The sequence below is a fragment of the Silene latifolia genome, chromosome Y (genome assembly GCF_048544455.1).
Source record: "Silene latifolia isolate original U9 population chromosome Y, ASM4854445v1, whole genome shotgun sequence".
Taxonomy (NCBI): Eukaryota; Viridiplantae; Streptophyta; class Magnoliopsida; order Caryophyllales; family Caryophyllaceae; genus Silene; species Silene latifolia.
Window position 1 is genome coordinate 394,372,415 of NC_133538.1, and position 21,148 is coordinate 394,393,562.

Below are 21,148 nucleotides of genomic sequence, written 5' to 3' on the forward strand. Positions count from 1 at the left end.
ACCGAGGTTGACAATTTTTGTTTTATCCTTTAACATTAAATTTAACACAAATTCTTAATTTATAACGCTTACAAGTTATGACGACACGCATAACTAATTAAAATAAATATTATTTTTTTGGGTATAAAAACCTATTGAAATAATGTGAAACAAAAATGGGATTGTGAGGCATCATAAATTGTATAGTAACACTAACAAATAATATTTGTTAAACAATATTTTTTTTTTTTTTACTAGGGCTCCACGAGTATCCTCTATCTTAGGGTAATCTCATTCGAGTACGAGATACACTTGTTTAAAAGATGAAAGCTCTTACCACTCACATCAGTCAACTTTAATAAATACAATACTTATGTAATTTAACATAGATCGGCCTTATAAAATCGAGTCAGTTTTATTCGGATCGTGTCAACTTAAACCCCTCACACCCACCACCAACACAACACACCCTCGCCGTCTGAGAAATGAGGTTTACAAAGCAGAAAAGACACAGAAAAATAGTGAGATTTTACACAGCATGTTTTGGATTTAGAGAACCCTTCAAAGTTTTATGTGACGGAACTTTTATTCACCATTTATCTAACAACAATCTCCTTCCTGATAATTCCGTTTCTAGTGCTCTTGCTGCACCTGTTCATCTTTTCACTACCAAGTATGTCTCTATTTAATTACAAAGCGGGTTTTATTTGATGACAGTCTTTTTACTTAAACTAGTTTTAAACCCGTGCAAATTGCACGGGTTGCTTTATTAATTTTGTTATTAACAGAATGTAATAAATAATGATCATATTTAAGATTTTTAAATTGTATTATAAATGAATATTATGTTTTGATTAGTCATCTGCTAATATAATATTACCTACTACGAAGATTATCAGCATGTGGTTTGGATCATGTACTCATGTACACAAATACTACTCCGTATTATATAAGACGGTTTTATAATAAGATTATGTGAGATCGACTTATATAATTGGGTAGTTATTTTAAATTATTATTAGTCTTAAACCCGTGCAAATTGCACGGGAATGTTGTTTGAAAAAGTGATGTTTGTAAAATTCATGTTTGTTGTTTCAAGTCATATTTAAAGTTTTAGTTTTTGCATTTAATAGAATGTGAATATCCAACAAAGTACTCTGCAACTTACAAAAATACGAATACATATATAAACATGTAGCATATATTATTAATTAGGGTTAATTGTCGATTTATTGATATATAGTCTTAAATCCGTGCAAAATTGTACGGGTATGTTATTTGAAATATTGTTATAATTAAATATTGCAGAAAGGAATATGATCTTTATTTTTTTTTCAAAATGGGATGCGGTAAAAAAATGGTAAAAAAAACTCCATCTATCCCAGTTATTTGTATACCTATTTTATATTTGAGTGTCTTATTCAGACTGTTTTAAAAGGATAATTTTGTTATTCATATAACATATTGTTTACTTAAATAAGTACGATTAGTAACACAATAGTAATTTAATAAATAAACTTATCAAGTTATTAGGTGATCACTTTCCTATACCCATTTACATGTTTTCGCAATATTTTATTATTGATCCATGACTTTAAGTAACTTCTTAATTATGTACGTTTTTTCAGTAATTGTACATTATTTGTACCCTACTTATTTGCAATAACTGTACTCGTTTAATCATTAACAGTGATTCATTCTTGTTTTATCACATGTGGTAACATTTGTACTTATTTTCAATAAACGTTGTTTTTGTAATTATTTGGGTGCCCAATCTTACTTATGTATTTAAAGAAGAGGTACATTTTATTATAAATTTAGTTGTATAATACACATCTATAATAGGTGGGTAACATTATAACTCAAATCCTACCCACATTTAGCTGTATAATAACATGATATGTACCATAACAATTCTATCTTAACTTATACTTCCTCCAAATTTATATGTTCTTCTCATTTCATTAAAATACTACTCACATATAATGGAGAAATGAGAAGAATATATAAATTTGGAGGGAGTATGTATTTATTTCGAGTTGTTATAATTTTTGAGTTATATTTTAACTTTTTTTCATGTCAAAATTAAAATCTAATTGAGTTTATATTACCTATTAGTTTTATTATAATTTTTTAAGTTAAATATTTACATAAAAGAGCTCGAATTTTTTCAAATAAAGCTCATAATTATACGTCTAAGCTCAAGTAAGTTATTATAGAGCTCGGTTTGTATAGAGTCACTCTTTGTATAGTTTACTTACCGGAAAAGAAGACTATTAGATAAACTTAAGAACATGTCCATTAATTAGGCGAAGACCAAAAATAATTCAATTACCCTAAAAATATGAGACAAAGCCCAATACTCCGGATTTTTAATCTTGTCATCCATCTTTACCATTCTCACTATTTTACCCTAAAACATTCTCAAATCACCATCCCTGTCTACTTGTCCCTATTTTTTTTATCCCCCATCTTCGCCATCCTTCTCTTTCAAATCTCATTAACACCTCCATTTCCCACTTCCTTACTATCTGCAAATTCATTATACACATTTACCGTCATTTTATACTCTCGTCTTAAAAGCGACTTTACACATTTCCGACCTGCCTCATCCGCGACAAACGTCAATTTTATGTTCAAATCGGATCTTCCAATGTGCGGAAGTGTTTGTTTTTAACGAAAAATATGTACGTTTAGTCTTAATATCTTGAAGTTTGTAGATTTAACAAATACATGAGGATAAAATTCTCCCCTAATTTATTCTCAAAAATAGTGCGGATTATAGTCTAAACTTTTACACTAATTGTTTCTTTTTAAAAAAAAAAAATTATTTCATGGTATTTTTTACTATTTCATTGAGATGTGTTTAACTTTCAAATAAGACTTTTAATGGTCTTTGTTTGTGTTTCTGGAATCAAATTTAATATTCGTTTCATTTAGTCTTTCACAAATCTTTAATTTTTCTCTTTCTTTTTTTTACTGTACTTTATACTTGTTTGATTCACCTTCAATTTTTTTTTTTTTGAGTTTTTAATTAATCATCTTGCTTTCTCTAAAAATACTCCGTTAAGTTAATCCCCTTTCTTTTTACTAAAGGTCTAGTTAGGTTAAAAACATTGTGTTACTTTTGTTTTCCAGAAATTGTCTCTGAACACAACGATATTTTGTAATGGGAAGCTTTTATATTTAATATTGTAGTTTTGTATATGTTCGGAGTAATGTATTTATCATATTATTGAAGCTAATCTATTTTAAATTGTAACTTTTGTAATTGAAAACATTGAACAATTAATTAGAGGAAGCAAGCATCAAATTATAGCTAATTAATTACCTTGTAGAACGTGGGTCCTGAAATTAAGGAAAGAAAAAATTGTTTTGACTTATTGACTTTCAACCACAGGCTGACACATCAGCTCTGTGGTTGTTTGTTTAATAGATAGGATGGGTCATGATTTACACAATGTTTGGGTAAAACCGTCTTATATATAACAATAATTGAATCGTGGGTTTTTTTTTTGGGTTTGTAGGTGTGCTATTGCGGAGTTGGAATCTCTTGGACGCTCTTATGGGGGATCTGTAAATTCTGCTCGCCGCGATTTTCGGCTTGCTAAGTTAGTTTTTTTTGTTGTTTTTATGATTATATTAAATGCTGCTGTTTGAGTTTAGTTTTTTTTGGTATTTGTGGATGGAATGGTAACAATTATCCGGATTCTTAGAAAGGGTATCAATTAGGTTTAGTTTAGCGACGTTATTGGATAAGAATTAAGGCGGTTTGGCGCCAAGGTTATGAGATTCTAGTTCTGGAGGCGTGTTTTATGGTCGAAAGCTTGAAAATTTGATGAGAACATATAGGGTTTGTTTGGTTTCTAGGATGAGGTTTAATATATAAATGCTATTGGGTAAGAATTTAGACGGTTTGGCGCTAAGGTTATGAGATTCTAGTTCCTGAGGCGTGTTAAGCTTGAAAATTTGATGAATTTCCTTTGTTTGGATAGCAAAATGAGGGTGGGGAATATGGAGGGGAGGGATAATGGGTCCCCTCCAATATAGGAAACATTTGGTGGGAAAACTCTCACCCACCATTCCACTCCCCTTCCCTTCCCTCCTTCCCGCTCCCCGCCCTTTCCCTTCATTTTTGGTATCCAAACAAGGCCTTAGGGTTTGTTTGGATTCTAGGAGCGCAAGGGAAGGGTAATGAAGTTACGGTAGGATTTTTGTTTGGCTTTTAGGAGGAGAAATGGTTACCCTCTATTTCCTCTGACTCAATTTATAAAGCAGATAATGGGGAAATAGTGGCCTTCCCTCTCCCGACTAATGCCCCCCTACAAACAAGGTGGAAAACCATATCCTTCATGGTATAAAATTTCGCTTTCAATAGAATATTATAGTGAGTAAACCACCGTTTCATTACCCTGGCTACCAAAGCTATTATTTTGTTTCGAAGTTTGATTCTTGAAATTACTCAGCTCCTATTTGGCCATTATCTACGATAAGATCTTTATCACTGAATTGACATGTGAAAGTTATAGTGTGTGTCTGATTTGGCTCTTTGAGTATGGTAGAATTGATTGAGGGAGAGATGAATTATGTGCTACATTTGAATATCTATATTGCTGATTAGGCTGGCCCAACGCTGTCTTTCAAAAGCCACTTCAGCTGTGCACTTTGAGCAGTGAACCTTTGATTTATAAAATCCCAGGTCTTCTTTGCCTATAACAGCAGGAGAAACGATCAGGAGGGTGAGAGGGAGAGGACATAGATGTAGGGTGTTTTCCATTCAAGTGTTTTCTATGTTGGAAAGACTTGTGATTGGACTTGGGAGGACGTTAATGAATGTCTCCATTTCCCTTCCTTTCATCTCCCTCCATCGCAACTTATTATCCAAATAAGGGAAAATTGTCACCATCCCTTTCCTTGGAATCCCTCCATCCTAATAAGGTGTTAGTTCTTATTGGACTCTTAAATGGATTTGAAAGATCAATTATGCATGTAGCTTTTTCCAACTATTTATATTGGGCCCTATGTCTCTCTGAGAATGCTTGCCATTTGACTGTGGCAGATGTGAACATGATCAGAACGTGAGCGCTTATGATTGCATTGTCGAAACTGTCGGAGACAATAATCCTGAGCACTTCTTTGTTGCGTCTCAAGACGTTAAATTACGGAAGCAATGCCAGAAGGTAATTCTGATCAATCTCTTTTTAATATAGTGTCTGTGTGTGTAACCGTGTTTTGTGACGTAAGCGACCTTTTATTTTGCTTTAAGCATTAATTTAGAAACCTTAAAGAGAAACACAACTTAACTCTAATATACAATATTTTCAGGGAAACAACTGTAGATTGCACTGATTAAAGCAAATGGAATTGGAAAAGAATTGTTTAAAAGAAAAAACTCTTTTGATGAATTGTATTTGGTTCATATTTTTCTTTTCTTTGGAATCTGTGGTGATTTGCATTTTAGATGCATGGAAGGGTTTACAAATAGATATTTATTTTTTCATTTGTTAAAGCCATTTGCAGGTCCCTGGAGTTCCGGTTATGTATGGTCTACGGAACGCTGTGTATCTTGATCAGCTCTCATCATTCCAGCGTGAGTATGTGAAGGTTTCTGAAGAAGAGAGGTTACGTATGACTGACTCAGAATACAAGTTACTACAGAAGCGAGTAAAAAAGATTTCGAACAGTGAAATAGATTCTTCTGAGGAAGGAAATGAAGATGAGATTTCAGAGCCTCGGGCTTTAGACAATCGCAAAACGTATAAACGGGGATTGGAAATTAAAGATAAGGCCAAGTTCAAACTGAAAAGAGCAAAGGTTATTGTCATTTTTGCCTGATATTCATTACTCACTGTTGTCTTCCAAATATTCACTGTGCTCACTCCAAAACATGTGTTACTCCTGTAGTACCTGTCAAATTCCAAATATTGTCAGTCAACAGGCTCGACCTTTTTGGACAAATTTTCCATTACTAACGGGCCAGAGATTCACCGTTCATAGTTTTTGATTGTGATAGAATGAAGCAAAACGTCTAGCTAAATTGGTTGGGGATTCGCTTCATTTAAACTAAATGCAATCCTCAATGCAATTTTTAATTTTTATTACCCTAGTTTTCGTAACAATAAGGTAATGCTGTGGTGGTGTCTGGGAATGGGGATGACGGAACTTTTTCCCTCCAAGGGAATAAAACTCTTCTGTAGATGGTAGCAGTAGTTGGTTGTTTGAATACTGCACAGCAGTTGTAGCCGTAATTGTTAAGGACTAAAACTGGTGTTTGCTTGATTATAATTTATACGTTATTCTCTGCACTGCTCATGTTCAATACTTTACTTTTGTGATCTCTTGCTATCCATTGTAATTGTCCTCCCCAAACTTGCAGGCTCCAAACCCCCTTTCTCGTAAGAAGAAAAGTAAACCTAGCACTCCAGCTTCAAACTCAGGAAAGGTGAGATTTACTGTGTCTATTCTGTAAATTGCATGCATATATCTTTTGCTTTCCAGACTGTTCCTTTGGTGTATAGGTATATGAGTAACAATGTGCTTGTCGCGATCATACTTTCCTGACATAGAATAAGATGGGTGTGCTGCATAGACGATCCTTTATTCCTTCTTTGAAGCTTTGTTTATGATTCGCTTGTTAGACTATTCAGACAATATTGTGGTTGATCTATCACCGTGATTGAATCTTATGCTAGTATAGTTGCTCTGTTCTGTTCAAATAATAATTTTCTCCTCCAGCATTTGCGCGTGTCATTGTTCTTTAGCTATGAATTTTGTTGGAATAAGGCAAAATGACTCGCTTTAATGATTATGCTGCTTTTTAATGCGAAGTAGAGGGCAATACCAGTGGTAGTAGTTCCACACCACCTTTTTCCACTGTCGCATTACCACACGTGAAACTCCTAATTTTCGCCTCAATAGAAAACATTCCATGCTGTGTTGTATGGTTCTGACCCCTCCCCGGAATTTGTCCTACGGTTCCTCCCTCTTCCACGACCACCTCCAGCATACATTATGTCTTTGCTGTTAACTCATATTATCCCTCCAAGTAACTTACAGTATATATGATTGATTGATGTTGGACACAGAAGGAAAATGCTGGTAGTGGGGCAACAAGAAGCAGGTCTCGGAAGAGGAAGAGAAGTCACAAGGCTCAAACATCCTCAGCCACTCTTGCATCCTAGTAATTAGCTGAGTTAGATGCTAACTAAAATGTTCGCTACATAAGGTCAGACCATGCTTTGAAGCACTGTATGACTGTATATTGTTTTGTTGAAGATCGATTAGCAAATGTCTCCTCATGACTTGCATGCATGGAATATAATACATTATTAAGACGCGGTATTTTACATATCTTCTCGTTTTGCCAACTGAATTTTTCACACATCACTATTTATGCCTTAGGTAGCACCAAAACGGACACGGACACGACACGGACACGTGATACGGCGTCTCATGAAATTTAGGACACGGGACACGCTATTTAAATTTAATAAAATATATATTTTATAGTTATAAATAACGTATGATTTTAATTTTTTAATGTATTTGATATTAAATTTACATAATCGAAGGTAAAATTTGACATTGACTATAATTAATTCTTATTTTCCACCTAAACTCATCTTCTAATCAATCTTTTTTGACATTTTATTCCTCGTCTAAACTATAGGCGGGTGTCCGACGAGTGTCGGGTGTCCGGGTGTCGGACACGGGACGGCTAGTTAGGAGGAGTGTCCGTGCTACCTAGTTTATGCCTGGTTACTGTCGGAGTAAACTTTTGTCTGAGATTATTAGTTGCTGCGCACATCCTGTTTATGGCTGTCCGTTTTTGTGAAGAAAAGAGGATGATGTTTGTGTTTAATAAGCACATGTTCTTTGGTAATATTGCATTTGTTTGAATGCTACTCCATATAGCAAGGATATCGATTTTCTGGAAGATGCAGAATGAAGATTATTTGTACCAGAAAAATTTCTAAAATAAAACCAATCGAGTACACGTAAAAAAAAAATGAATGAGACAGCTAAAAAAATGATCGAAAGCCTGATAAATTAGCAGCTGCTTCCACAATTCACAAACGTGACTTGCAATATTTACACACGAGCAAATGCAAATCCAACAAATCGTAAACAGAATCAGCTGCCAATGGCTGCCTGTTTCACCCTCATAACGAGTTCCTCTGTCGTCATCCCAATTATCTCATTAGCTCGCTTTAGCCCAACTGTATAGTATCTTCCGATTGAATCCTGACAGTTGACATCATGAATGCATAAGAAATAGCAAAACCACAACTAGACATCTAAAGTTCCACTGTCGTCATCATTATGCGGCTCACCCACAAATGAGAAGAGAGATCACTACTTTATAAACCAAGACGTTACTCCTACCACCAATAAGTTTTCCAATGAAAACTCATTGGACTAATTTAGTTGGAATTTTCTCCTCCATAAGGGTGTGGCGCAGACCCGTTTTCATGGTTCAATAAATACAAGGTAGGTGTTAAGTAAGAAAAGGAAACAGACCCTAGAAACGATGCCCAGCCTCTCCAGTTTCCGGACTGCATCATCCACTTCAAAATTGCAGCTCGCGTCAAACTCTTCCTTGAGTAATTCCTCGCAACGTATATCAAGATCCTAAAAGCATGTCACCACAATTCACAACTCAATAATAGATTAGAACTGTGAAGCGAAAACAATACTAACTTCTTTCACGTATTACTTCCGAATAAGGGGGTTTACCTGTCTAGTAGATTTACCCTGTTCCATCAGTATGAAGTATGATATGATCACTTCTTTCACCTACAGTACAATAGCTCATTTAGAAAATTAAAAATTAAACATTAACTAACATCAATGTTAGACGCGAAAAGAAGAAGCCTACAAACCCTAATATGACACTATGTGACCCGTAGCTGGCGTGGAACCCTAATATGACACTATTTGATTATCTAAGGCTCTAATCACCCATCCTGCAATCGCCCAACCCAAATTGATCCATCAGGCAAACCTGGAACATGCTCGAACCCGAGATAGCCCAATATGATCCAAAGTGGAATGCCTGATCCGATACCAAGTGGGGTGACCACATTCAACTAACCAATCTATATCCGAAATGAATGACCTCGTTAGTTGGTTGCCATATCTAGTTAAGACCCATCAACACAAGACAAGTACAGGCTTACTTCTTGCTGAATCACATCATCACACAAGTGCAGAAGAGTTCCCTTCCCACTATCAAGTTGTTTGTCATACATTGACTGCGTTACTAAATTCTGATATACAGCCATGTTTTGCTGAAATCTGAAATTAGAGAACCAAAAGGCTTCAGCAAAAAAAAAAAAAAAATCATTTCATAAATAATTATAAGAAAAATGAATAACCCTAAATGCCCAAAGTCAATATAACTATGTACTGCAGTCAAGAGGCATATGCCAAATCAGTGGAGTCGTCGGAGATTGGGCGTTGAAGAGACGAATATATATTTTCTAAAGTTGGGGGCGAAAAGATACGAAAACACTACTGCTGACATCACCACAAAACAAGAGGCTAAAGGAAAAATATACACCACTTACGCAAAATATGTCTTCGCAATATAACCAATTACTGCAGAAACAACCGCAAAGGCAACCCAAAAATCACCCTTAATCTCTAGCGAACTTACCACAGCAACCTGAACAGACAGGCAACTCGCATTAGCATAACATTACATGAATAAAAATAAGAAGCATCAATTCCTAAGGTTTGTATGTGATAAAAACAACTCACTAGACCAACGACTGCCGATGCAAGGAACTTGACCCAGTCCAGTGGAGTAAGACCCGGGTTTTTCTTCTCCGGCTAAAAATAAGGAACAACCAATGTTATCGTCGAAGTTGACATACTTTGCAGGTTTACAGATAATGGAGACAAAGGATACTCACCAGAACTATTTCCATGTCTGCCATCGGAATATTTCTAAAATGTTTCACATATATACCCCTGTCTTGTTTTCCCTTTGGACTAGCTCGCCTGTAAAATATAACATGCTATAAATTTTCCTTGGATACAAACTCATATATCAAGACAGAAACAAACAAGCCATAAAACTATGAAAAAACAATCTGGCTCCCGCAAATAACACGATAAGAGGGGTTGGATGTAAGCAGTCTTGCCCCTATGTTAGCAACACAGAGAAGTTGTTTCCAGATGACTCCAAATAATAATCGGGTGGAGAATTGCATTGAATGACTGTTACTTTACAGAAAAAAAAAGCCCAAACAATTATTTAGCCATTGAGCTTTACTCCGTCATAATCAAGAACCAAAGAATGACGAGACTTTGGCTTCGCTGGAAATGGAGAATAAGAAACTATGAGAGAGTTCAAAAATAGTGCATCAAAAGTTTGTCGACTGAGCAAAACGCGGACACACCAAGTTTAAAAGTGTTACATTACAGATGCTCAACTCTCAATTCGAAAAAAGAAATATAAGATTGACCACTGAGTCAGGATCATAAAAGGTATGTACATAAACAGCAAATAAATGGTTATGAGTCATGACGTCTTTCATGCACGGTTACATGAAACTCCGTTCATCTCTGTATTTGATGGGTGCAATCAAAGGCAATATGAGAGAATGTCTACTTCATAGTCACATAAAAGCTCTGTCAAATTTATCACAGGTTCATGGAAAGTACGTGAACGTACACTAACAACAAACGAGAACCAATAAAACCATTTTCACGGAATTAATTATGTCATCCAAATTTACATGTCAAAAGTTGTTAAGTTTCAACAGAGACAGACTTTGCAAAGGATATACCTGTAAACAACAATCATTCTGTCAAAAGTAGGTTCCTGGATGGTAATCTTCCTGAGCAGATTGCGAAAACTGAGGAAAAATCAATGGAGTGCTTCGTTAGTAGAATGCAATTTAAGTCCAGCATTGGCACAAATTTCTCACTTTTCTGTCAAAGGTTAACCACCCCGCAAAAGATCAAACATAATAGAGGCAAGACCCAACCGTCCACATCTTCCAACAAGTCTATGAAAAGCACAGGAGAAATAATTTTCATTTGAGGAAAAAAAGGAAAATATGAGAGCTTTGAAAAACGATTCAAGAAAAGAAAAAATTCTGCATGACACTATAACTATATAGTCACTCCGAGCTCTATAATTGTTATTGCACGTAAGTTGTTTTCATTACCAAGCCATATAAAAACAAACTCTCTATCGGTTATCATGTAAATCCTTCTCATTGGCCCACCAACTCCCATCCCGTCAACGAGAAAGAGAAGTTTCTACACGATCTAAAAGTGTCGGTCGAAAATTCTATAACACTCTCGAACAACAGCCAAACAAAGAAACTATGACAGGCCAAAACTCATACACAGTTACTATAGTCAACTACCAACTCTACCGATGGGAGATACAATGGGCAAACCTGATTTCCATGTTCTGAATACGGATCCGTTCAACAAAGAGATCATCCTGATCAGACTCAGACGTGATCTCATCATCTTTCTTTTTATCTTTCAAAGAACCTGTCCGTGACTTTGATAATTTTGATCGAAGTTTTTCTATCCTGCAAACATCAGTACGACAAAGGAGACAAGTTACAACCAAGTATTATCATTTATCAGGTATATAAGCAAGGCATATAGGAACATAAGAGGGGGACTGTATTAACTGATGAGTTTGTTTCGAACACAGGTTTCTATCTGAGTTCTAGCAAACTTACTACTCCATCTGTCTCAGAAATACATTCCAAAATACAAAATGTTTTTAGATTTGAGTAGAAATACATAGCTTCAAATACAAATACTTGTAGTTGCAGTAAAATAAGTAGAAAGAAGAATGCGAGTGGGCCATTATATTTGGAAGGTGTTTCTGAAACATGCAAATTATGAAAAATGGACAGTAATTCCGAGACAGAGGGAGAAGTATTCCTTAACCTCTTTGCTAACTAAAATCCAATTACACTTCTTTTAAACAAAACGCATTTTATTACACTGGAAGGGACTAGAACTAGACCATCCATATATAACTAAGAAAAGCATTAGCCTAAAGGTTCCATATAAGGTCTGCCTTTACATTGCATCTCTTTAAGCATTCACTGGTGATTTGGTGAAGTAGTTGTGCTCAACCAACATCAGAGAGCTTCATATGATGTCGGTATGGTCATGTACTAAGCAACGGTATATCCTTTTAAGAACTGCATATGATATTTAACTATAGAAGCTCCCAAATCCAACTTAACATAGGGTTTAGGCATATGTACGATAATATAAAAAACCATTCTCACAGAACATCCAAGGGCTCAGGGAACTACGAGAAACCTTGTCATTAAACCTTCATTATACAACAGCAGCAACAACAGCAAGATGTTAGTACAATGAAAAACTTCTAGGAAGCTGTTTACAAGGGGGTTCAAAATAGACTCATCAATTAAATTAATAAGATTCAAGAAATACACCAAATAAAGATGTTTTTTACACGTCGTATCTCCACTAGGTAAATGGAACTTCCAACGGGAATTTCAACTTCTTTATTTCAAACAAATATCTCTGGGCAATTTGCATGAGTCCTCCGAGTCAAGAGAATTTGAAGTTTATGGGAATTTTTACTTCCCATAGTTATCCAAACTAGTACCAAGTATCTAAAGTATTCACGCAGCATTATCTAATTACAAAGAATTAAAGTCCACGTAAAAAGAAATTGTGCCTTGCCTAGATGGTCTTACTCTCTCATGGTATATCAGGATGAGTTCCTTGCGTTTTCAAAATGAACTTTAACACTTTAATAAATAAGTCAGACCATACATACTCACACCATGCCTCACACTCTCACAGTAAGGAGTGCAAGTTTTATTCTTGCCATATGCTCTATGGAGACTTTCAAAAGTAATTGGTGTACTACGTGTCTTACAAAGGCGCATAATATGTTAAATTACCTAAAGTTCAGCCTCATTCATACTACGGAGTACAAGATATGATAAACTCAGTACTTGATAAAATTTTGGTTACTAACATTATCTGCTAGTCAAGTCTACCAAACAAGAGGAGTAGTAATTTTGATATGCATACACAGTCAAGAGTGTAAGGTAACAATAATGCTCACCCAGTCACTCTTAAAAGCTTTGCCCAAAACCTGCCTATCATCATATCCACTTTTTCCATGAAGAAGTAGTCAGTAGTGCGATCAAGACCAATGCCACGCCGGAAAATCACATACTGGAAAATAAGAACAACAAATCTAAACTCAAAAAAGGTAAAAGCCAATGCAGAGATCACTTTTGCAATAACATAAGCCAAGAACGAGTAAGTATTTTACAAAATGGTCTTACAATAACTTATAGTAAAACTACACCACGATCAACTATAAAAGGGTCATTAACATTGGTCAAGGGATTGCTACTGATGAAACAGGGTACAAACTACTGAGGATTACAGCTGATGATGAAATAGTTCAGGTGCTTTTACAATATGTTATTGTAACTTGTACGGCGGATTTATGCAAGTCTTTGTGCCGGTTAAAACATATCTAACTTATTCAGAACTGAAACAAAAAATCTCTTTCAAAAAAACAAATTACCATATAACCCCCTACAAAAATTACCACTTGGTAATTCTAAAGTTACCTTATCAGCAAACTCTGGGATATGTTCATGGTGATGCTGAGAGAAGTACTTTCCCAAAAGTTTTTTGTCCAGCTACATTCACCACATAAAACAGATACAATAGTGAAAAGGGGAGTGAGTAACTTGTCCAATGCTAAAAAAGTCGAAGAAATTGCCAGGTATCCATAGAAGTGCATGCATAAAAAAGACGAACCTTAGATTCGTTCACAGTAATAGGAAGATTCAAAAGATACTGGCCAGAACGAGCAACTTCATTCTCCTCGTCAGTTACGATCTTAAAATTACTCTTTTCCATCACCTGAATGTTGAGTATCCAACAAAAATAGTACTCAGTATATTAGTAGCTAGCTACACTTTTCACACCATGTTCCTATATCCCATGGCGTTACGGACACCTATAATAAGAAAGTAATTATCATTCTACTGGATAAGGGTATGTTACCTCGAACATGTAGCTTAAAAAATTCTGTTCAAGAACATCAATCTCTTCCGGAGATAAGTTTTGTTGCTCCAGCTTTTGTGCTCCATGGATAGGGTCAAAGAGAGAGTATAATTGCTGTTGGGATTATAGCAGTCAAGCATATATAGAATCAAGAAGGCACAGCCACAAAAACAAATTAATTCAAACAAAGATATTTGCTGTTACTACCATTAAATCTTCAAACTGCAAGAGATACCATGCGCGTATAGTGTATTCAATTCTCTTGCACAGCTTTAAGAACTCAGATCGATCTGAACTATGCTCTGCATAAAAAACGGCATCTTTACTACTAATGTCAAATTTTTACACATTCACCACAGCAATAGCTTTTCCAACAAACATAAAACCATGTGAAAGAAACTAGTAGCCAGTAGTCCGTCCAAGACATTGATCATATACACCATACGCGCAATTAGCCAATTAGTTGTACTGAAGTAGAGACACTAGAGAGGCAGTACAAGCAAGTTTGCTCATCCACTCCCACTAGCGACTACTGCATCAACATCCCCTCAATTTCAATATATACACCGCCATACACAAGACAGGATACTACCCATACAACAGTTGGATTAGCCTCACAGCCTTTTAATGTCTCCTACAAACAACCTACATATTTCGGATTATTCACACTCAACACTCAGGGTGTGTTTAGATTGAGGGGTTGGGAGGGAAAAGAAAGGGAGGGAGAGTAAGGGATATAAAATCCCTTGTTTGGATAGCAAATAAGGGTGGAGGGAAATAGAGGGGGAAAGATTTAGAGGGATCAATTTTCCCTCCTCCAAGGCAAATCAAAATCTCCCCGCAATAGGCAAGATTTGGGAGGAAAATGTATCCAAACAACCACACCCCATTTGCCCTCCCCTTCCCTTACCTTCCTTTCTCTTCCCTCCTTCCCCCTCCCCTCCCTTTCCCTCCACTTTTGCTATCCAAACACACCCTCAGACTTAGTACGAACCCTAAACACTCCAATTTAAGCCAAAACATTCCATTTTCTCAGAAAACAGTCGCCCTCAACACTTGGACATGTACCCGTATCATATACTAACCAAGTCCAGCAACATAGCACACAACTCTCAAATGGCAATTGACTAATTTTTTTTCTAGCAAAACAAGCACAAACCTTAAGTATTCCCGCAATTAGAATCACACAACCAATCATATTAGTCCAATTACGCAATTCAAGGTAGAAAAATATTCCAACAAACAAACCCAATTGACATAGTGCAAAATTAAACATAACCCGTAAGAGAAAACAACACATAAATCCTTATATTGTACGCCTCCGTCCCAATCACTAGTTTTAACTTTGATTAAAATACCCGTCACAAAGAATAAAAAAAAAAAGGCAGAAAATTACCAATGAGATTAGCCAAAGTCATAAACAACTTAGGTTTCAAAACAGGAATAACAGATTCTCTTTCCAATCTTATCACATCCTTGTTCTTGTCATGCTTCTTCACTGCAGTTATCTCTTGAGTATTAGCTACAGACGCCATTATTACACAAAATTATGAAGAATAAAGAAAGGTGGGGTATTTAAGTATTGCAAATTTGTGGAATTATTAAAAAGAAAAAATTATTAGATAGAGATTATAATATGTGGTTTACAAGAAGACAAAATATGCGGAACGGAAAAAGTTGTCGGCAATGAAACTGTTGTTGGAAGTTATGACTTGTAAAGACGATGTTTTTGTGTTGTGCAGGAGGAATAGAATTTCTCGTGAAATGTAGAATAAGTCTGAACAAGTCAATCTTGGGAGCATGTTTGTAACGGTAACAAGCTTGTGATATTTTCTGGAAAAAAAAGGATTATACATCAATATACTACATCATATTTAATGACTTTTTGAGTTTTATGATGTCAAAAATTAAAATTTTTTTTAAGCTTATATGGGATTTTTTTGAGTTATAATGTAAGTTTTTGAGATTAAAGTTTAAGTAAATAAATTCAAAAACTTTATCTTAATGCTCAAAAACTATATCATCTGATGTACTACCTCATCAGATGTATAATTCTACTGATATTTTCTTAACTATTTTGAAAGTTATGACTTGCATAATACATTTTGGATAGGATAAAACTGCTGCTGCTACTTCAACCGACGATTTTGCATATTATGTAACGGAAAATTATTTGTTCAAATTTTCAATTTGACTATAAAAAAAAAACCATTTTGGGGCAAAACCACTATTTTTTGTTCGGATACTAAATATGGAACTGATGAGCGAGTATATTACCCAGTATATATAATTACTCTATCCATATTGATCGACATACTCAGTATTTCTGCGGTGCCCCGTGTGTTATCAATCTGGTTCTCCGTCAACCAACTTTCAATCAAATTGCTGTAGTCTGGTAAATTTCCATGCCTCTATAACGCGTAAATAGTTTTTCAAATACAGCACAATGCAGTAGAGTAGATTACCAACTTACCGTATCAAACTGTTAGAAGTCTTGGAACCAAAAAAATAAAACATTACTGTATCATGCTCTGCAGGGTTATCTCACGCCCTACAACGACCTACACGATAAATTCAAAAATTTCATGCCACCATAAAATGGCCGGCGAATTATTACTTCTGACACAAGGTAACCAACTCCATGAATAAAAGCTACTTCAAACTCACAAGCATTATTGGCAAGCTTCAAGTGCGAAATAATTTATCAGAAGATGCCTCGGAAAATTCAGACACCCAAGTTTAATAGCTAAGGAGACCAAAAAAAAAAAATAATCCAAAATATCGCCATTGTCCTTTGGGACAAAAAAGTCCCATCATGGTCCTTAACCAATGAGCAATTTGTTATCTTCCAAGAATTTGTATGTGGGTACCTCGAGGTTCAGTGGGGCCGGTCCCTTGCGAATTCTACCAGAGATATCATAGTGAGACCCATGGCAAGGGCAAAACCATCCATGGAAGTCCCCAGCATTTGGCAATGGAATGCAACCCAAGTGAGTGCAGACACCGATCACAATCAGCCATTCCGGGTCCTGAACCCGGTCAGCATCAGGTTGTGGGTCTCGCAGGGTTGAAACGTCAACACTGTTTGCCAGATTGATGTCCTCTTCAGTTCGGCGCCTAATAAACACAGGCTTCCCACGCCACTTGACAGTCACAGTACTGCCAGGCTCAATGCTTGAAAGATCAACCTCAAGTGATGCTAGTGCAAGGACATCTTTACTGGCTGACATACTCAGCACAAACTTTAGTACAAGTAACCGAATAAGGGAAGCATATACAAATCTTCCACCAGTTAGAACAAAGTAGGCAAAGGCTCTCTTGCTGGGATCACCAGGAGGATATCGCTCGTGATTGTATTCATCATAAGTTATTTTTGCAGACGGGTTCTTTATGGCAGCCACAGTAGCTGGGATATCCGAAATCAGGTCGTGTTCAGCTCTAGGGATAAGATGCTCTGTAGCAAAACCTGCAGTAGATGTCCAAATCCAAGAGATTAATTAAGGATTACTCATTTACTCTCCACCATTAATAAGCTTCGAATTCTATTTTGCGTTGCAAGTTAACAAAATCAGTAGGTCTCCCTTACGACGGGTCGGATATTGCGACGGGTATTATGTGAGTGGAAATGGGTAGAGGGGACAAGATGGGCACCCACCCCATGTGCTTTGTCTCTCACCCTTATGGGTTTTTTGTGAGATGATATGGTATCGGATACCCTCCGTCGTAAGGGAGAATTTGTGTAACAAAATTCACGCTTAGAAGCTTGCCCTAGTTTAGTTATTCGTATGGTTTTTTGAACCATTACTGTATGTGACCCCACATATTTTATCAACTTGCATTTCTATCCAAATTTTATTATATTCCTCGATATTTGTGCATAATTAACTACAAGGTAAATCATCAATAGTATTTCAAATGTCCACGTCTGTTACTCAACTCCAGACAAAAAGAGAATAAACAAAAAGTGATTCAACATAACAACCATCACAAATTCACTTAAGTCAATAACTACTGAACAACCATATATGTGCACTTCACTTAAGTAACAACATCCCTAGAAGTGAGAAAAATGTTTTCCAGCAATACGATCTATTTTGTAAATTGTAAAGCAGTATACCGAGAGTTGTCAGTGAGCCTGCAATAACCACTAATGCCAATTACGCTACCTGTAAAGTTTAAGAAGTGAAATCACCCGTGGCACATGGATGAAACACAATGAAGGAGTTTGCAAACATCTGATGCAGTGAATGAAGTTAAGGCAGATGACAAGCACAAACATCTAGATAGTAACAATACCATATACGGAGTAGTTAAAAGCACTAGCATCCAAAATGCAAAATAATGAATCATACTCCCTCCTACTCTCTCATTTCTTTCCTTTTCTTTTGGGTGCTAAAAATAAGAGAGAGACTGCTCTGGCCTTGGTTTTGATGGCGGTGCAGGGAAAAGGCGAGGTGAAGGAAGTGCAGCCCACTGGTAATGGTGGTGTTGAACAGGTGGCTATTGCGTATGGTGACAATGGGTGGTGAAGGAAGGTTAGACTGGTGGTTATCAAGGTGACGGCATGGTGTGAATGGAGGTGAGGAGTTAAATGGTGAGGTGGGGGATGTGCACTGGTGGTGTGAACGGTTGTGGGTGGATGGGGGAGGGAGTGCAGAGCTGGAGGTGTGTCATTTTACGAAGAAGATTCACCAACAACTATAATATCATGTCTATAAATTTGCCTCAAACTTACCAAACTAACCAAGCTGGAAGAATATACATACAAACATCATCCCCTCGACATTGGTAAAATTGACACAGACTAATAATCTGAAACAGTCAGAGAGTACTAGGTAAAGTGTAATGATTATAATCTAAAACCTAAACTACATGCCATTTTCAGTAAAATTGATATAGTCAACCAACCACAACAACATCAGAGTCTTAATCCCAACATGATTTGTTGTCGGCTTACATGAATCATAATCTGAAACAGTCAGAGTCTTACACTGTGAGTCCTTGAAACCAGTGTTATTAACATAGAGGGATAAGGTTGCATACATATAACCCATAGCCCACCATAGATGGGAGTGTTGGAGGCGCTGGAGGCATTGGGATAATGACATAATGTCGTAAAGCATGAGCTTAAAAATTCACCCAGAAATCCTTGTATATTCCCAAACCAAGCAGCCTAAAATGTCAGGCTAACGCAACCAAACATAATTAGGACTCATTTGACAAACCTTTTTGAATTTTGGGCTGCATTTACTGCGACCCATTATGTTATGTCCGTGATATCATGAAACTGATATTCTGCGATACAGCAACGGCGACTGAACCACGTTTTAATACATGAGTCTCAGATTTATGCATGAGTTACAGGGAATAGAGGTTAAAAAAAATAACCTGACTATTATCATACACTTCATAGCGTCAAATCTTAACAACCATATTTTCATCAAAATCACATGTACAGATTATATATTCAGTTCACTCCACACTGATTACCAACACGAATCCCCTCGACCCCTAAAAACACAAATATGTATCCTATAAGCAGAACATTTCGACGATCAAGTCCACTCATTTCGATCTATTTCAACAGAAATTAGAACCAGACAGCATTAAAAAAACGCATGATATACGTGCCCCGGCACCTCCACAATTCCAGTCTCAATGAAATCTTAAAAATCTTTAAATACCAATTGTAACCGCAACGTTTGATTATTTTACCTTCACTAATCTACCTAACTAAAACTTATCGCACCTTAAAGACAAAACAACAATCATTTCACAATGTCAAACACACATAATGTGTTGACCGAGTCGAAAGAGATTCCATCCCAATATCCTATAATCAATTGGAAACCAATCGGCAATAGAAATAGTAGCTTCTCGGATTGTAAAGGAGTCAATTTTCTCCTATTTTTCGTCGACGACTGAGACACTCACATGTGAAATCAACACAATCAGCGCGAATACACGCAGAGATCTTCAATAGAATAGAAAATCAAAATGAAAACATCAAATACAACAAATCGCAAGTCAAAATGCCATCAAATCAAAGACATAAACGTATAAAGGCGATCTTAATCGAGGAAGGAAACCCTAACCTCGGTGAGACATGTAAAAATGAGGTGCAGAAAGCGTAGATCTGGTCTCATCGTCGCGACCGCCGGAAAACGGAGGCTTGGACACGGCGGCGGCGGCGGCGGGGCGCCATGATGGAGATGGGGAGAGAGAAGAAAGCCGCTTTGCCGCCATTCTCAACATCTTCGCTAGCTTAATTGATACGACGCGGATTAGGGCGTGTTCTCCCTTGACGCGGAGTTTTGGGGGGAAGATTAATTGAAATTTGGATGATAGATGAAAAGTTTGGGGGTGGCCAAGGAGAAAAGACAAATAGCCAAAGTAGGTGATTGTGTAATTATGGTTTAACATTTTATTTAGTTTTAATTTATTTTAATATTTTTCTAAAATTAATGTTAAAAATTGTTTTATTTTTATAGATTCATTTTTAATTTTAATATTTGAAATGTAATGATGGTGTGTGGATGTTTAATGAAGGAGTTTGAATATTGATACTCTAATTAACATTTTTGAAAGAAAAGACTAATTTATTAAGAAAATGTTAAATAACACTTTCAAAATATATGTAAAGTTGAAAAATAAATTTTATAGGTGTTAAAGGAAAAATACATTTTAGCATTTTGAATAAGTTATATGGAGTATGTGTTTTGTCATAATCTCCCAAAATCACCCTCGTGGGATCTTTACAATAAAATATTTTTTTAAAAAAAATTAAATAGGGTTATGTAATAAGATTAATTTAACATATACTTATATAGCTATCCTTCTCGAATTACCATAACCTAACGCTATTGAAAGACCGCCTCTTTGAAGTTTTTGTTCCCGTTGCACTCATTTTTCTCGTATTAAACCAATCTTAAATTTAGAGAGTGTCTCTTAAGTACTACGAATTAATTCTTTTTTATTTCTCTAACGTGTACTCTCTAGGTACAAATTAAAAACGTTAACTAGCATAAACGCATAATTGGTTAAAATTTCTAAAAAGTGGTACTTATAACCTAGATTCAAATTGCGTTAACATTAAAATTGCTCATGAACACCC

General features: G+C 36.0%; 3 protein-coding genes across 4 annotated transcripts; 1 reads left to right on the top strand and 2 right to left on the bottom strand.

Annotated features, from left to right (window-relative positions):
• The first annotated feature begins 418 nt into the window (after positions 1 to 418).
• On the top strand, positions 419 to 7,329 carry LOC141630594 (uncharacterized). Its single transcript, XM_074443382.1, has 6 exons — positions 419 to 652; positions 3,507 to 3,590; positions 5,039 to 5,159; positions 5,500 to 5,793; positions 6,356 to 6,421; positions 7,065 to 7,329. The coding sequence occupies exons 1-6, from the start codon at positions 465 to 467 to the stop codon at positions 7,158 to 7,160; spliced, it is 849 nt and encodes a 282-aa protein (XP_074299483.1). The 5' UTR covers positions 419 to 464; the 3' UTR covers positions 7,161 to 7,329.
• Positions 7,330 to 8,002: 673 nt separating this feature from the next.
• On the bottom strand, positions 8,003 to 15,897 carry LOC141630593 (uncharacterized). Of its 2 annotated transcripts, XM_074443380.1 has the most exons (15): positions 15,431 to 15,897; positions 14,242 to 14,336; positions 14,035 to 14,148; positions 13,786 to 13,890; positions 13,593 to 13,664; positions 13,073 to 13,185; positions 11,397 to 11,537; positions 10,776 to 10,844; positions 9,897 to 9,984; positions 9,742 to 9,813; positions 9,549 to 9,646; positions 9,159 to 9,276; positions 8,716 to 8,775; positions 8,500 to 8,610; positions 8,003 to 8,223 (listed from the first exon to the last, which is right to left on the bottom strand). In XM_074443380.1, exons 1-15 carry the CDS (start codon positions 15,567 to 15,569, stop codon positions 8,113 to 8,115), a joined length of 1,506 nt encoding a protein of 501 aa, XP_074299481.1. In that variant the 5' UTR covers positions 15,570 to 15,897; the 3' UTR covers positions 8,003 to 8,112. The 2 variants fall into 2 exon arrangements, with proteins under 2 accessions (XP_074299481.1, XP_074299482.1); XM_074443381.1 differs by lacking the exon at positions 15,431 to 15,897 and having other exon boundaries at positions 14,270 to 14,336.
• Positions 15,898 to 16,462: 565 nt separating this feature from the next.
• On the bottom strand, positions 16,463 to 20,439 carry LOC141630595 (cytochrome b-c1 complex subunit Rieske-4, mitochondrial-like). The gene is made up of 2 exons (XM_074443383.1): positions 20,130 to 20,439; positions 16,463 to 17,500 (listed from the first exon to the last, which is right to left on the bottom strand). The coding sequence occupies exons 1-2, from the start codon at positions 20,287 to 20,289 to the stop codon at positions 16,857 to 16,859; spliced, it is 804 nt and encodes a 267-aa protein (XP_074299484.1). The 5' UTR covers positions 20,290 to 20,439; the 3' UTR covers positions 16,463 to 16,856.
• Positions 20,440 to 21,148: the final 709 nt, after the last annotated feature.